The 16,878-nt window shown below is 40.9% G+C and overlaps 1 protein-coding gene across 1 annotated transcript in view; it reads right to left on the bottom strand.

The window, feature by feature from the left end:
* Positions 1-1,883: 1,883 nt before the first annotated feature.
* Positions 1,884-16,878, bottom strand: part of RSPH14 (radial spoke head 14 homolog) — a gene marked incomplete at both ends in the record, with an annotated part of 69,080 nt that continues 54,085 nt past the window's right edge. Inside the window, 3 exons of the mRNA XM_080355602.1 lie at positions 1,884-2,125; positions 3,109-3,242; positions 4,498-4,723. Coding sequence (XP_080211728.1) covers positions 1,884-2,125; positions 3,109-3,242; positions 4,498-4,723 — 602 coding nt within the window. The remainder of the gene's footprint in view (positions 2,126-3,108; positions 3,243-4,497; positions 4,724-16,878) is intronic.

Below are 16,878 nucleotides of genomic sequence, written 5' to 3'. Positions count from 1 at the left end.
GTTTTTGCAATGGAAAAGCAGCCCTGAAAAATAACCTTTTTATACAGCTGATGCAGCTTCTTTGTAGCTACAACTTGTGAAATTCTAGATATAAAAATACCATGTAGCAGCAAAACCTGAGTGAGAACAAATGGGTCTTCCTGTGAAGCTGAGCCAGCTGCACTGTCACACCTTGCTTGGTCACTGAGAATGGCTGGCATCTGTCGCTTGCTTTATTTCTTTGCCCAGGCCTTCTGTTGATGCCTCTTAAATTACACACCCGCAACTGCAGACAAAGAAATTTGCAATGTGTCTGTAGTGACCTGCCTTGAGTAGACAGTGAGAAAAAGCTACTGAACTTCCCACCACGTCCATTGCCTGTGAGCTCTCAACATCTAATTTCCTTCAGGCAATTGATGTCTTGTTGATTCTATAAGCAGCTTCAAGTTTCCAAGTTTCTATCTTATATCTTACATTTGATTGTAGGAAGCTAAAGTTGTGCTTGTGTGGTTTTTGTTGTTTTTGTTTTTGATTTTTTTTTTTTAAAAGCTGTTGAGTTTTTTAAACCAATAAAAAAACACTCAACGCATTTTTCTCAAATAGGGAACATTTTCATTTCTCTGTTCTGCTTATCTCCTCGTGTCTCTGATTAGGCAGCTGTTAATCACAGAATACTTGAGGTTAGAAGGGACTTCTGGAGATGGTTTCATCCAGCTCCTGTTGGACTAGACTCTAACATTAGGATCAGCTTTCCTTTCCTTTCTCCAACAATGAGCCACAACGGCAAAACTCTTCAGTTCTGGCACAACACTTCCATTCCCGTTATATTTGTTAATTTTAGTACTCAGAATCACAGAATCGACTGGGTTGGAAAAGACCTCAGAGATCATCGAGTCCAACCCTTGGTCCAACTCTAGTCTGTTTACTAGATCATGGCACTAAGTGCCATGTCCAACCTCACTTTAAAAACCTCCAGAGATGGCGAGTCCACCACCTCCCTGGGCAGCCATTCCAATGCCTGACCACTCTCTCTGTAAAGAATTTCTTCCTAATATCCAGCCTAAATACTCAAAGGATAAATACTAATATCCAGCCTAAATACTCAAAGGATAGATTACAGCTGCACAAAACTACAAAATACCAAGTACTAGGACAACCACAGAGGCACTTTTGTTTCATACTATGAACAGTTCCAGGCAGGGGCAGAGCCCTGTCCTGTCAGAGGCAGCGGGTCTGGCCGCACCAAGGGCTGCCCACCCGGGTGCTCCCAGCCCAGGCCAGCGGGCCCATCTGCACCACAGTCACTGCTGACCAGTCTTGTCAGCATCTCCGTTTCTCAGAACAATGCTGAGAAGTATTTGATGATATTTTAGGCTGGGAAAGCCTCGTAATTCTCTAGGGGAAGCCCTTCTTTGACATTGCATTGGTTTTTCTGTGGTGATGCTCTAAATGGTTCTAATCCCGTGTTCAACAAATATTTGCAGCAAAACTTATGTAAATTCATGTTGTTAGGTCAATTTCTCAGCATAGACAAGACTACTGGAGAGGTCAGTTATGAACCTTTCTAATATAATTAGTTATTGATTAATGTTTGATATTTTGAGATTCAAAATAAACAGGTGAGGACATTATGTAGAAAACAAAAAGGATCAGTTTCTTGTATCACAGAAGAATCTTGATAACTCAGGAAATAACTCCTAGACTTCCCAGCCTTTATTTTTGCCCATTATTCTGCTCAAGACCTGCAATATAGATGTGAAACTGGTGACAAAGGACTTTTCAGGAGGAACTGATTGAGAGTAACCAAAATAGAGAGTTTTGTTTTCGAAAGTCTCATATAATCATGCAACCTTTACAGGCAGACAACAACAGAGGGCAACAGATCTCTACAAAACACCCTGTCTTCAGAAAGGTTTCCACTGGATGACGCGGATGGCGATTTGGGCAGCTCTTTTCACCGCCTCAGAGGGATCATTCAGACACTGCTGAAATGTGTCTGTGTGACCCAGGAGGGTCCTGCGGCCCTCTGGTACCTCGGCCAGCATGGTGAGGGTTTTGATTGCGCTCAGACGGGCTTTGCTGGTTTCCTCAGCAACCAACTTCAGCAGAGGTGGAATGGCTCCAGCACCTAGGGCTGAGAATCTCCCTGTAGAGAAATAAACCACCTTTAAAACATGTTATTACATAGAATCAACCTGCTTCTGAATTGCTACTTCTGCTCCCTGCCCAGCTACAGCTCTGGGCGCCCCAGAGGGTACAGTGTGAAGAGGCAGGACATGCTTTTCTTGTGAACACCAAAGCCGGCTGCCGGCTGTTTAGTTTTAAGAAAAAAGATCACTCAGTGAACTTCATCTCCCTTGCACGTTATTATTTCATTTGCAACAACTTATCAAAGAACACATGAGGCACTGAATGATAGGACAGACTATTTGGTGGGATGGGGTTAAATGCCCTTAAGATCATTCTCCACTCTTTTATTTTTAAAGACACTTCAAACACTGAGATTCACTCCTGTGTTGTCTTCAGAAGCCAGGGGGATGGTTGCAGAGGAGGACTGGAACACAACTGCTGTTATTAAGAGTCTTTTATGTCTAATTACTCATTCATCACACTGAAAATTTAGCAGTTAGTATTTTCAGTGTCATGTAAGTTACTTGGGAGAACTACAGGCCTTATTAATATTCATTCCTCTCCCAGCTGTGAGAGAGAAAGTGCCTCTAACCACAAAAGAGTTGCCAGAAAGCAGCGCTGCTCTGCTGAGGGCTGGTGATTCAGAGCAGCTTCAGGTATGTGGGTCCCTGTGGTCTGGACTGGAACGGAAACTTGTTTCCCCTCTGGAGCAGCACTGCGGAGGGAAACGATGCAGGTGGGGCAGATACAGAACTTCTTGACCTACTTCAGGTCATTGAAATGTGAGATATACTGTCCCCCCCCAGACACTGTGGGGCAGCAAAAATAGTTGCTCAAGACAGATCTGAAGAGATGTCCTAATCTTACAGTTTGTTGAAGAGCTTTAATTAACATTATCAAAAACTGAGGACTTGGGGGGTGAGGGCAAAAGCTTTGGTACTGAGTTGCCTAGAACTGGATTTCCAGAAAGCATCCCACAGAACCGCCTCTGCCTCTCACCCTGAGGTTTCACAGTCGCAAACATCAGTGCTCCGGTTGCACTAGCTTGGACTTCAGGATCTGCATCTTCCAGCAGGCTCACCAGCACAGGAGTAACCTCTTCGCATATCGTGTTTTTTCCCTCCGGATGAGTACTGCGTGGGAGAGATGGTTAAGTTGCCTTCTGGAAGTGTGTCTGCCAACTGTGCGGCTGCCCCTGCGTGTCCCCTGCCCGGAGCCCCGCAGTGGGGCCAGCACACACAGCCCTGCTCTCTCTGCTCCTTGCACTGCCCAGCCACAAAGGAAAGAGAGTGGATGGCTGTTTGTGCATGGTGTCTATTAAATTTGCGTGCTGATGCGATACCGGTGATATCAGATGAACCTATGCGTCTGGGCTTAACAAATTTTTAGGCTATTTTTAGGTGGTTTGGATTTTAAATTTTTTTTTATTTAACTCTCTATGCTACGCTGGAGATTGATGGGCATGTACAAGGATGTAGGATTAAGTGTGCTGGTGGGTCTAATGGCAATTTAGTTAGAAGCCCATGCCCCTGATGAACCCTCTGCAGATTTTAAAATCTGCTGAATTAGGAGTCTGCAATTAAATCTTCTCCCAGGTCAACTTTCTCTCTTTCTTTCCAGCCTCTTTAATGTGCAGAATGTTTCACATGGCCCGGCTACTGCAGGGAACCAGAACACAGCTGCTGTCTGTACTCTGGGAGTATTTCTGCTTTCTTTCTGATTCATTTTATCTATTTCTTTATTTTCCTATAAGACCTTGCTTTGTTATAGGTTCAGTTAGGAAGCGTTTTGTGCCAATTGGTATGTAAACTACATGATCTACAAACCTTTTTAAACTAGACATCTGTTGAGCACTTTTATTACATTTTGTGATTGCAGGACAGTGGACTTAAGTTGTTCCTTTCATCCAGTGTTTGATAACAAATTTAATTTAAAGATTGCTTTTTCTGATCCATCACTGACGTATATAGCAGCCTGTGTCACAAAACTATTTTTGTCCTCAATCACACTGAATGTTTCCCAGGACTTTTAATTTTTTGCAAGAGAGCAGTTGTCCAAACAAATCAGAGACCTCCTCCCTACCTCCATCTTATTCTCACACAATTTCTCATGCAAGGATTTTTTCTCAGCAGTGCTGTACCACTGCCAATACTGAAGAAAAATAGGAGAAGGAATGACATGTCCTCATCAGCATCTGGTTTCTTGAGTGATTTATAGCAGTTGCGATATTAAGAAGTCTTCTACTTATATATGCATTCAGGTTGGTATTGCTTTACATGTGAAATGTGACAGCTTCAATGTGTAGTAGAACACAATTGGAAACTAATGACATTGATTAACTCATGAAATGAGTATTTTCTTGGGCTTAAGTATTATAGATTTCTTTACCCAATTTCCAGCAGGACCCAAGCTGCTTTGCTTCTGATGGCCACTGATGAGTGAGTGAGCTTTTCCTTCAGGATAGTAACAGCGTCATTTACAAGAGCTTCAGAAGCCTCCACACGTAGACAGTTGGAGAGTGTATCCAGGATTAGCTCCTGGATTTCATCTGGCTCAGTCTTCAACTTGAGTACCAGAAAGGGAATCAAACCAGCATGCAGTATGTCAACAGCCCCTACGGGAGGAGACAGAAAAGGAACATGGGTGAAGTGTGAGTGCATTTACTCTTTCTACCTGCTTAATAGGATCAAAATACATATGGTAACTCATGTTAGAGATGGAAACTGTTTACAAATGGATCTTAGCAATGCTTCAGCACGGCAATTGTCTGATGTTCCCAGTTTCCCCCACTATAATATTTCTCCCAAATTATTCTTGCTAAGAAAATAGATCAAATACATATATATAGGTATGTGTATATATATGTGTGTATACACACACACACACACACACACATATATATATGTCAGCTTATATCCAGCCTTTCTAACTGTTCTCAACATGAACAGATGTTAAGAAGGGCTGAGATGTCACCCTTTAGAGCTAATACTTTGATTCTCCACTATCATTTCTGTGGGGGAAGTGGAGGTTTGGAAACTGTCAGCTTCCTCACACATTTCTTTGTAGTAATTCTGTCATGGGGAAGTTTAAATTTTGAGCTTTCCAGCAGTCAGTACTTGCACTATCTCCAAAAGGAAATAGCATCAAAGGTAGAAAGATCATTTGCTGTGAGCAAATGTCTGATCTGTACCATTTCTTACCCAGTACTAATTGAACACTGAGAGAGCGATGCCATGGGAAAGCAGAACGTACTGTCCATGAGTAACTATGTGAACACAAAATTCTCCAGCTGTCTTGTTGCTAAGACTGATTCTTTGGTTGCTAAGAGAAATGTGGCTCCTTTCAAAGTGATTCATATGTGGTTAGATAAGGAAGTTTTGTGGATAAGAGTCATCAAGGTATTTTCAAACGAATCTCTGCAGTCGGGGATAAAAGGACAAGAGGGGAAGAGGTTTTAATGGCCCTTGGTAGTGCATGGGAGAAATCCCTCAACTTGACAATCAAGTGATTCTAATCTAGAGGTTATTCTGTTGTACAGATTTCTGAGGTTTTGCTGACACTGAATAACTTCTTATGTTACTGCCTTATTGGGGACAGCACTGCTAATGCAAATGCAAAGAAACACCTAGGGGTGATATTTCAGCTTTTACTACATGTGCTACATTTGGAGGTCAGTTGTTGTAAGAATTCAAATAAATAATAAGGAAAACCAGATTCAGACAATTCACTCTTGAAGGCTGCCAGCATTCTAAACCCGAGGATTTCTCCTTGTGGCAGAAAGGAAAGTGAAAAAAGAAAGTGGGAAAGGAAAGTGAAAAAATGTTCTCTTTGAAGCTATGGCTCTGTATATTACTAGATGATCCCTCAACACTACATTTATGTCCCCTGGAGGAATGAAAAGACAATTCTCAAGGATCAGCTCCTGCCCATTCATACTGTCCCGACAGAAGGATATAAAGGAAACCTGCGTTCTTTGGCAAAAGACTCTGTTGGAGAGATCACTAAGAAGGAAGCAAAGCCTGCAGAGCTGACTCCATTGCCCAGCGGTTACAGGTGTTTAGATTGTAGGTTGTAGGTATAGAAGGGTTATAGGTGGGTTAGACGGCAGCCGGGACATGGCTGGGAACACTGGGTGCCTTACGGAGTCCCAGGCTGCAGGGAGCCGCTAGCGCACTGCTCCCACAGCAGCAGCTTCCAGCAGTCTCAGATGGCTGTAAATCACAGCCAGAGCTGCTTGGGCCACACTTCCCAATGGTCTTTCGAAAGAGCCTACGAAAGACAAGATTTTTCAAATCAACTTTTAAAACTCCTCCCAAAGTTTTTAATGAAAAGAAACTATGTGGCCTGTGTGCATGAAATTGGGATACACAGGCTGCTCACACAGTCACATGCTTCTAAATTCTAGGATGCTGTGGAAATCAGTACAAAACCAAAATTTTGGAGGTACGGTTTCAGAGGGAGATTAATGAATTGGAGGTGACAGACTTATAAACTGACATCCCCTGTAGCAAGCACTTATTCATTGCAGAGTTGCTTTACCAGGTGATCTGTGATGCTTTTGAACGAAAAAGACATCTGGTGTACTTGACCTTAAAGTAATTTCATTCTTTCTAGATAAGAGAACACACTGAATGTAAATAAGAGTAGCAGAGAACTCACGTTTAAACTCCACGCTCCTCCAGACCCTTTGTGTAGCTTTAATTCACGCTATACCAACCTTCCTTGGGATAGTGTCATACCATAAGCATTTCATCATACTATTTCATAAGCAGAGACTTGTTCTGGCACAGAGCAGTCAGCATTCTGGCTTGAGCCCAGAGAAGCCATTACTTTCTTTAATTTCATTTCCCATCTTTCTGTCACAGCTATTGCCATAGCGTTCTGGCTGCCTTTCTTGTGCTGGTAGATGTACTTTTCTCTTTCCCAGACAGGTTTCCATTACTGTTATTTGCACTTGCTTTTCAAGTATTTAGTAGCCATTTTTTAGCCCATCATCTTCATCTCTGTTTTTAGTTTTCTGTAATTCCCTCTTTTCCAGATCTTTCTCACTAACTTGTTTCAACTCTCTTTATCACTTTATCATCATATTGCAGGCAAGTACTATCAGCATCCAATTTTCACCTCTTTGTGTCTGTGTCTTTCACTTATGCTCTAAGTTATTCAACCAGAATATTCTAGACAGGACTGCTTCCATTGGCCCTTGAGTCTATTCCTTCCAGTTAATGTTTATTGAGTTTCTTTGACTCAGTCATCCCTCATTTGTTGTATTTGCACATCATGTCGTCTTTTGGTGCCAGTCGTACTATCGCACTGCAGTGCCGACTGCAAAAGATACAACAAAGCCCCTTTATGTCTTTCTGTTTCAATAAGCTGGTAAGATAATGTACAGAGTGTCAACTAGGATAGCTTTTATTGTATTTTGTGGAGCCATTAAGTAGTAGTTATTCTATGGTTAGAAATCCATATGTAGCCAGTGGGTGCTTGTTTTGTAGGAATGCTTGGGCTATTTTCATTGCATGTTTTAAAATGCGTTTTGTTTTACTCAGCCAGGTCTCCGTACCAAGAGCTTTCTTACCTACTGGTTTTGTCAAGCTGTCCTATCTGAAATGCTCTCATGCTATGGAGGGAATCTTTCCAGATATAAATATAGAAACAAAGACATTGTTTGACCTTGTCAAAAGTCTCAATGTGGCAAAGAGAAAGAGGATGGAGAGGAAAGGCCACTACCACCAACAAAAAGAGACTATCCTGACACACAGACTGAAATTTCCAGGTGGGAATTCATCATGGTTCTCCCAGGGGAACCAAAGGGTGAGAGGTTGAGGAGGGAAAAGGGCGAAGGGAAGAGACAAAGTCAGTGGGAAGTTGTTGGAGAGTTACTTGTAAGTTCGAGCAGTCTCAGATCCTTGCATCTTACTGAGCAAGCCAAGGAGGGGAAGGTGAGCTGGTGTTTCTAGCAGTCGTGTACTGAAAAATATGATGGTATCCGCAGGATCTTGACTTTACATTAAAACACCACCCTCTTGGAGGCGATTTATCTATTGCCGAGAGTGTTCTAGATGCCCTGGGCGTGGTGAAGTGGTAGGGAAAAAATGTTTTCAAAATGCAAATAGTTACATTTGCAGCTGCATAGTTAACATCACTATTGATCTGTTTTTCTGAGAACTTGTAATCTTCCCTTGGGCTGCCTTTTATCTGAGCACTCATCTCTTCCTTTTCATAACCCTCTGGCCACTCTCATCCTCCCTTTCCTGACTCTTTTATCAAAAGGCCCGAAGAGGAGTTGCCATTTATTCTGTTCTCTCAGTATGGCTGCAGGGCATGTAAACAAATTCAATTTGGTCGAAGACAAAGGAGGAATTTATAGTACATAACAGTGGTGTTTTGTGTGGTTTGGTTTTTTGTTTGTTTTTTTTCAATTACATAAATCAATTAAATCACATTACAAACCCTCTTAGAAACATTATTTTTCAACTCAGAGCTATTAAAATGTTTGTTTTAGTACGAAGCATGTGCCTCATGCATGGCTACAAAGTGACATACGGTGTAGGTATAACATAGTAAAATAATCTGTAAACACAGGTTCTATATGATGTGAATGTTTTGCTAACACCTCTGATGTCGCTTTGGGATGTTCAGACAACTATTTGATAGGTTTAGTAACAGCATTTCTACTTAGGAAGAGGCACGGAAGGCAATGCAGAGCAGCGCCAGCGGGAGGATGGCGCTGGGAGCGCACCCTGCATGTGGCAGCTCACTGACCAGCAACAGCCAAACCATCCCAGCGGAATTTCCAGACCTAGCAGCTCTCCCGCTAGCACTGCAATAATTTAGCACCATTTCAGGAGTAGCAAAGTGTTTACTAAACTAGTGAGTGCTAGCATATATTATATGCGTTTAAAATGCAGTGCTTGTATACTGTTTCCTTTCTGAACGGCAAGATGACCACAGACAATCCTGCCCCAGCAGACCTTCCTTAATAACTCCTTGCTCATGACTGGAAATGGAGAAAAAACAATCGTTAGACTCCCTGAGAAGATTTCTGAGTCACCAGTCACAAGAGCATAGTTTGAGAACCCTGTAGCAGCTAATTTAACAGTAAGATTTGGCATTTTGAATCTCAGTGCTTCCAGCGTTAAGGCTGTGTCAGGGCATAGATTAAATATAATCCCACTATAAAACTGGGCTGCAATTTCTGTCTGGTAAGTGTGGAGCAGGAGGCAGACCATGGTAAAGGAAATAGAACTCACCTGCCTATACCCTTCTAACTGAAGAGGAAAATTCTGTTGACATCTTTGAAAGTCTGAATATTTTCCTTCTCTTTGCAACAATAATTCTCTTGCAATGACAATTTAACAGGAATAAACAGTAGTGTCCCAAAGGATGCCTGTGCCTACAGACAAAGAGTATCTCTTACCTGAAAGGGGGAAAGTCCCTGTTTAAATGAACTCCAGGATATTTGAGAACCGAGGAAAACACTGTCAATATTGGTATCGGACTGGAAATAGTAAACAGTTCTTTTTCAAACCATTTCACATCTGTGCATTGGCTAAATGCATTTATCTTATGCCAGCCCTAGGTATTTACCAGCTATAAAACCACAACCTCAATAGTAGTGTCTGTTATATCCTCACTAAAAATTCAATAGCTGTAAACTTCATAAAAGCGTTATGGGATCTGCTTTTGAAACTGCTGAGAATTTTTCCAATGCCAAGGATTTCAGGATGTTGTCTGAATAAAAAACAAAATAGAAATGAAGGTTATAAAAATATTAAAAAGCCAGCAGTGCACTGGAGAAGCGCAGAATGGGGCTGACTCTGGGGATCCCATGCAAATCCAACATGTGTCTAACAGGGAACAGGAACAACTGGGCGGATAAACAAGAGTAAAGAAGGAAAGAGATTCCTGCATGTCCTGGGTTTGTTTTTAGGATCTTTGCTTTAGCATGTGTGAAATGATAAAATCAAAGCACCATTGAAAATAATTAACACAGAAGCTACAACTAATACATCCATATTAACTTGTCTGTTACAGTTCGGAACCCCAAGAAACACTAACTTTTTAAAAAAATGTAATTTCGGTACTAATTAAGACTCTCTGCAACCATCTAAATCATTTATGCCCTATGAAAAGAGCAGAAAAGAACTTAAAAATTCTTGTCCACAGAATGTCTTTTATCACAGCATCTCTGAAAACCCTGAGGATGACAACAGTTGCCGATCTGAAAAATAAATTCTGGATTCTCATTTTGTACGAGAATTATCTAGAGGGTAAGATCAATAATTGACCAAGACAAGCACTCTGCTGACTGGTGTCAGCCTCAGATCCTTTGGTGTAAAATCATCAAAATCACTACAGTGAAAATAATACAATATGCTCTCTGTTGTTGTAGTGTATAATCCATTGCTGGTCATTCACAAGGTGTCAGAAGGCAGTCTCCAAAATGAAAGCAGCTTTTCCTTCTTTTAATAATACTACATTCGTACATTCTGATATACAAGAAAGCAAATGGTCAAAACGAAGGTGAAATAGAAGTAGTAAAGTAACACTGACATACAATGTTTTTTCCTAGCTCTAATTGTCAGTCTGCTTGCTCATTGAAGTGTAAGCGTTGATATATTTTGCCCTTCAGAACTCTACCCGCTTTCACCTTCCATATAATTAATCTTCTTTAAGTTTTCTAGATTTTAACTTACATACAGATACACTCATGATCATCCTACGTATCTAAGCATGTGAATGCACGTGCATACGTATAGCATGCATTCAATTGATCTTGCATGCAATACTGGTCACATAAATCAGGAAATTTCTTGGCTTTTATTTCTCTGACAAAGTGCCTTTCCTTTACTCAGAGAAGGTTTTTTTAAAATCATAAAAATTAAAGACTGAAAATAATGCAGGGGGTGATTTTTTTTTCCTTATTCTTTTGGATGAAAACAGAAATGTCATCCTGAAATTTATTAATTTCCTCCACAGGGAAATCTTTGCCAAAATGCACGAAGGAAGGAAAACAATCTGACATATGTGCTACTTGTGCCAAAGTCCTCAGACCGGTTACTGCAGACAAGACTGAAGTGTTGAGATAATTACTCCCCAAAAGCTGAGCCTCAGCCACCGCCAGGCTGCCCCACTTCAGATTTTCCAGGTAAATATTGTTGGTTTTATCTGCTGGTTGATAAAGTAGATGTCACTAAGATGACACTAAAAGGCATCAGTGCAGCCCTTAATCATAAGAGCCTCTGCAGACATTCTGCTTCCACAAGTACCTGGTGTGAAATACAGCATTCACAAAAAAGGGTGAATTTAGCGTGCAGAACACAGGGAATATGTTCAGAAGAGAACTTGGACTGGCATATTTAAAAACACCAACCTAAATGTTGGATTTTATACTTTATAACAAACATGCACATCAAGAGTGCAGAAAATGTTAAGAATGACTGTAGCAAGTTTCAGTTACAGGGAAATTGATACTGTAATGTGAACATGACATCAGTTTGACAAATGTTCATTAGATTGTTACTTACATTGTAGTATATTTTAAATATTCTCACAGAGAAAGAGGTTTGCTCTGTCACAGAGGGTGGCTGTTAGATGTGTGAGGGACAGCTCGTTTCCTACACAGATGGTTGTGTGGCTGATCAGGGTTGGAAGGAAAGAGGCTACAAGTTGTTGAAAGTCATTCAGTGGGACGAGGGCAGCTGTGCGAGAGCACAGAGCTCCTGAGGAGTCGTGGGGTGAATCCCAGCACTATGGTGTCTGAAAACACCTGGCTTTTGGAGAGATACTCTTCAGGGCACTGTGGCAATGTTTTACACTAATAAAACTGACTTATATGCCTTTAATATCAGAGAAATGCACAATTGCAAGTTTTCAGTTTTCAGAACTTCTGTTGAGGGAATAGATTTTTTTAAAAAATATTTTCCTCTTTTGGGCAGAAAGCCAAAAAAGATAAAGCAACATGAATGCAGTTCAAGAAATATTTTTGTTAAATATCTTAGCTTTCTGTATCTGGAAGTTACAATCTGTGCAACTGGAATTCTGTATTGCAAAACAGCATTATGTAGCAAAATGACTGTCATAACATTTTGGTTATCTTTAACATTCACCTTTTGCAATTAGTTAATTTAGAGAGCAGCGTAGCAGAAAAGGTCCTGGTGAACAGCAGGATGACCATGAGCCAGCACTGGGCCCTTGTTGCCAAGAAGGCCCATGGCATCCTGGGGTGTATTAGAAGGGGGGTGGTCAGTAGGTCAGAGAGGTTCTCCTGCCCCTCTACTCTGCCCTGGGGAGACCACACCTGGAATATTGTGTGCAGTTCTGGGCCCCTCAGTTCCAGCAGGACAGGGAACTGCTGGAGAGAGTCCAGCGCAGGGCAACAAAGATGCTGAAGGGAGTGGAGCATCTGCCTTATGAGGAAAGGCTGAGGGAGCTGGGGCTCTAGCTTGGAGAAGAGGAGACTGAGGGGTGACCTCATTAATGTTTACAGATATATAAAGGGTGAGTGTCAGGAGGATGGAGCCAGGCTCTTCTCGGTGACAATCAATGGTAGGACAAGGGGTAATGGGTTCAAACTGGAACACAAGAGGTTCCACTTAAATTTGAGAAGAAACTTCTCAGTGAGGGTGTCAGAGCCTGGAGACATTCAAACCCGCCTGGACACCTTCCTGTGTAACCTCATCTGGGTGTTCCTGCTCCATGAGGGGATTGCACTGGATGAGCTTTCGAGGTCCCTTCCAACCCCTGACATTCTGGGATTCTGTTAATTAACCTCATGTGTGCTCAGAAGTAAAAGAACAGTCATTTTTTCAGTTTTGTTCCTTAGGAGAAGTATATAATTAAAATAGTGAAAATATTATTTGAACTTCTATAGTATAACTGAATCACAATCAATCAGAAACAGAGGTATATGAAAGTTCCCTGAATAGATTTGATTATACTAGTGTCAAACAATAAATAAAAATGAGAGGCTTAAAGGAAGAAAATGTCTAGAATGCGTGTCAGATACTGAGGAATTTTATCCTGAAAATTAAAATAAACTTGCTGTGAATATATGAATCATTGCACAGACTGAAAATTGAACAGGCTGAAAGACTGCAAAGAGTGGTAGAAGACAACAAGAGGAGGTTAAATGGAACATTAATTCAGTCTCATTGTATTAGTGCTTCTTTTTACATTTTCTTCATTGTTAGAATGGGAGAGTTTTGGTGTTTGTGTTTGGTTGGTGGGGTTTTTTGGTGTTTTTGGTTTTCTCTATCTTAAAAAATGGCCCAGTAGAAAATTCCAAAGAAGAAAGTGGAGAAATGGAAGTGTTGACAAATCCACTGCTTACGTTTGCTGCTGTAGCAGCTGGCAAAGCTGCAGTAAGTCCCTTTGATGCTACAGTTCCCAGTGCTTAGGCTGGTGCCAAGACAAGCGCAACTGAAAGCCCAGAGCTGATAAAACCTCTAGGAAAAGGAGAATACAGTACTACAGATGGGTGAAATCCTTTTGGCTTCAGAAGGTCTGCTTTGGCAATCCTGTTTGAAATGCGAGCAGAAGCAGCACATCTGGATTAGGGCTGCGTGCCGTGACTGGGGCTGAGGGAAGCGCACTTGCCACTCACACCTCCTGCTTTGCACATCCCATGCTTTCCATGGGAAATCATGTTCTTGAGGAGCACTACTTTATACTACTCAATGAAAAATGCATTCTGTTCTGAATGAGGTTCTAGAATAGAGCTTTCCAGCTTTTATTTTTGGCTATAATTTATTTCCAGCAGTGAAAAATTCCTAAATCTTAATTGAACGCAAGGCTGCCAAGGTTTGGGGCTGCTTTCAGGATGATTTGTGTTTTTGAAGTGCCTGCCCAGTAAATGTTGTTCTTGGGTTGAGAGCCCTATTCCTCCAGTGAGCTGTAAATCCCGGATGCTGGCTGAAAGGCGTCTATCACAAACAGGCACGTTTTAACAGTATATGCCCTTTTTGCCTAGAGATGCTTTCCTGAACGAGGCTCTCTAAAGGAATGAATGACGAAGCTCTTGCAAAAAAGGCTTTTTTCATCATTTATTTGAAAAACAACTAGTGCAGTAGGACCCAAGCCACAACGACAGTGAAATGAACCTGTTACTTAACCTGGCCTAAAATATTAGGTCTAGCTTCTGTAAGCATGCCAGATTAAGCATAGGCACTTGAACACTGCAGCTAATGTGCTTATCCTTAAGAACATTTTATCCAGAGTATTCAAAACTGTTAAACAGAAACAGAGAATCATATTTGCAACAATTCCAACAGATACCAGAAACTATTTTGTCAGCTGATAGAAATTACCTCGGTTTTAATACGCTTTTAAAAGTAACATTGTTATAAGTAAGTTTGAAAACTACATTAACTGAAAGATTTGATAAAGTGTTTATCAGTTTAATCAGTTCACTTGTTAGGTAAAGTTAGCGTAATGTGCTTTGCCTGTTTCATTGATTCCATTACCAAGTTAGTAAGAAAGTGCTTCAGATGGCTAAATGTAGGTTTCTAATGTCATTTTAGTATCTTGAGGTATCACTTGGGACTATCAGGCATGGCTTAAGACCTACAGGACACTTGGACATTTCTAGGGAGCAGCCGGATACCCTTGAAAGCTGAAAACAGTCCTGGAGACTTATGTCTGGAGGCTGAATTGCTTCCTAAGTCACGGCTGGTTGTTATTTCAATTATTCTTGCACATGACATTGACAGAGCAAAAACTTTTTAAGAAGAGGAGTAGTAAATCACAAAAACCAGCAGCCACATTTATGCATTTTCTATTAATTTACCACTAATGTAGTCATAGACCAAACAGCCTTTTGTACATTTTTTCACTCCTCTGTTGAAAAATGCTTCACAAAAGAGGATAATGATCACTTACAACTGGCTAAAGCTACTTTGTACTTCATAAATGACCACCAGTTGGTAGATGGATGTATGTAATATCTTTATTGTTTATGTCTTATAGATACAAAATGAGCCACAGGACTGGCATGGCATAGGTGTACAGTTCTCTAAGTTACTTAGACCAGACAGCAGTATTCCAGATTTTTACAGAACTGCTCTGGCTCCTGAAGTCTCCATAGTAAAGCTCCCTCAATGTCCTCATCTCTTCTTCCAAAGCTTCCCAGAATTACCTTTTGTGTCCTCAAATTTTCAGTCTTTTATTTATAAACTACCAATGTCTTATTCCTGTTAATCAGACATGACAAGGTAATAAAAGGGACAATAATAGTGCCTGCTGAAATTGTAGCTATATCTCTTGGTTCCAACATGAAGCAGAATTATCATGTGTATAGGATACAAGGAAATTTGAAAACAGATTTTAACATTTTTTTCTAAGTATATATTAAAAATATATATAATTCTTTAGAGGCCCCAATTTGATACTTCTTCAGCTGGCAAGAACATCAACGACAAAATCAAAAATATTTGCAATCAATACATTTCTTCCTTTTGTTTGTTTGTTATTGCAAAAGTTAAACAAAACCTGCCTACCTGTATCCTCAAGTGGGACAGACCTACTTTCAACTCACTGCTTCCATGAATATTTAATCGTTCTTACAAAGTGGAAAACCTTCTAACAGGAAGACTGCAGGAGGGAAGAGGGTATCCCAGGAGTAACCAGTCAGCTGTTGCTCAGACCACTTTATTAGGACATCTGAAGCTGGAACTTTTTGTTTTAAAAGCTTTGATTTATGAAAAATCCTGACCCTGTTTAATTGCATCTCCTTGGGTGTAATTCCCAAAGAATCTATGTATTTTTATCTCAGGTGATTCTGGCAGTTGTTCACACTTCACATATCTTTTGTTGTAGACTTTACTAAATGATCCTCACTTTATTTTTGGGTTAAAGTTTGTAAGTTTGAGGGGGTCTGGTTTTGTTTTGTTTTCCCCATTCCTTTGTCCTTAATAGTGAAGAATGAGAAAAGAATACTTAAATTCTCCTTTTTGTTTTTTTGAACGTCATGGTTTATCTCCAGCCAGCAACAAAGCACGAGGCTGCTGCTTGCTCACTGTGCCCTGTGGGATGGAGGAGAGAATTGGAAGAGAGTAAAAGTGGGAAAACTCATGGGTTGAGATAAAGACAGTTTCATAAGTAAAGGAAAAGCTGCACACACAAACAGAGTAAAGCAAAGAATTCACTGCTTCTCATAATAATGCAGCCTTGAAAGACGGGCCCTTTACAAAGAACTACATTCCTTCATCTTTCTTCATGGTACCTGTAGCTTTCTTCCCATGGAGACTCTGAAGGAGTTGTGGTCTGTGTATCCATCAGAAAGTACAGGATAAATGAGGATGCTGTGCAAATGAACCGCCCAAGAGCAGCAGAGTGTGTTCCAGGGCTCTCGGCGCTCCTCCAAGCAGCTCTCACCAGCTGCTGCATTTAATCCTTGTTTTTCTAAACTTGGCTTCAGTGGCACCTGCTGACTCAGCAGCTGAGCCAGTGGCTGTGAGCTGCAAAGACAGAGGTATGTAATAAAACCGTAAAGGAATAGATGCAAGGTACTTGACATTTTTAGGGTTTGGTTTCTTTTTTAAAATTTTTGTCTGTTGAAAAACTAGAGGAGTCCTTTGCTTCAGCTGAGGGGGGTATCAGCTGTAACTCATCATCTGGATCCACAGTCTCAAATGTTTCCCATGATTTGACCTCATAGGAAGAATAAACAGTTGATATTAAGTGAAACCCCCAGTTACTTGAAGGATGTGAGAAGATAAAAGGGGGTGGCATCCTGGTAGAAAGTGAATTTCCATGCTAAATGATAAAGCC

Source organism: Nesoenas mayeri, assembly GCF_963082525.1.
Source record: "Nesoenas mayeri genome assembly, chromosome: 17".
Lineage (NCBI taxonomy): Eukaryota > Metazoa > Chordata > Aves > Columbiformes > Columbidae > Nesoenas > Nesoenas mayeri.
This window is presented reverse-complemented; position numbering and strand designations above follow the sequence as displayed.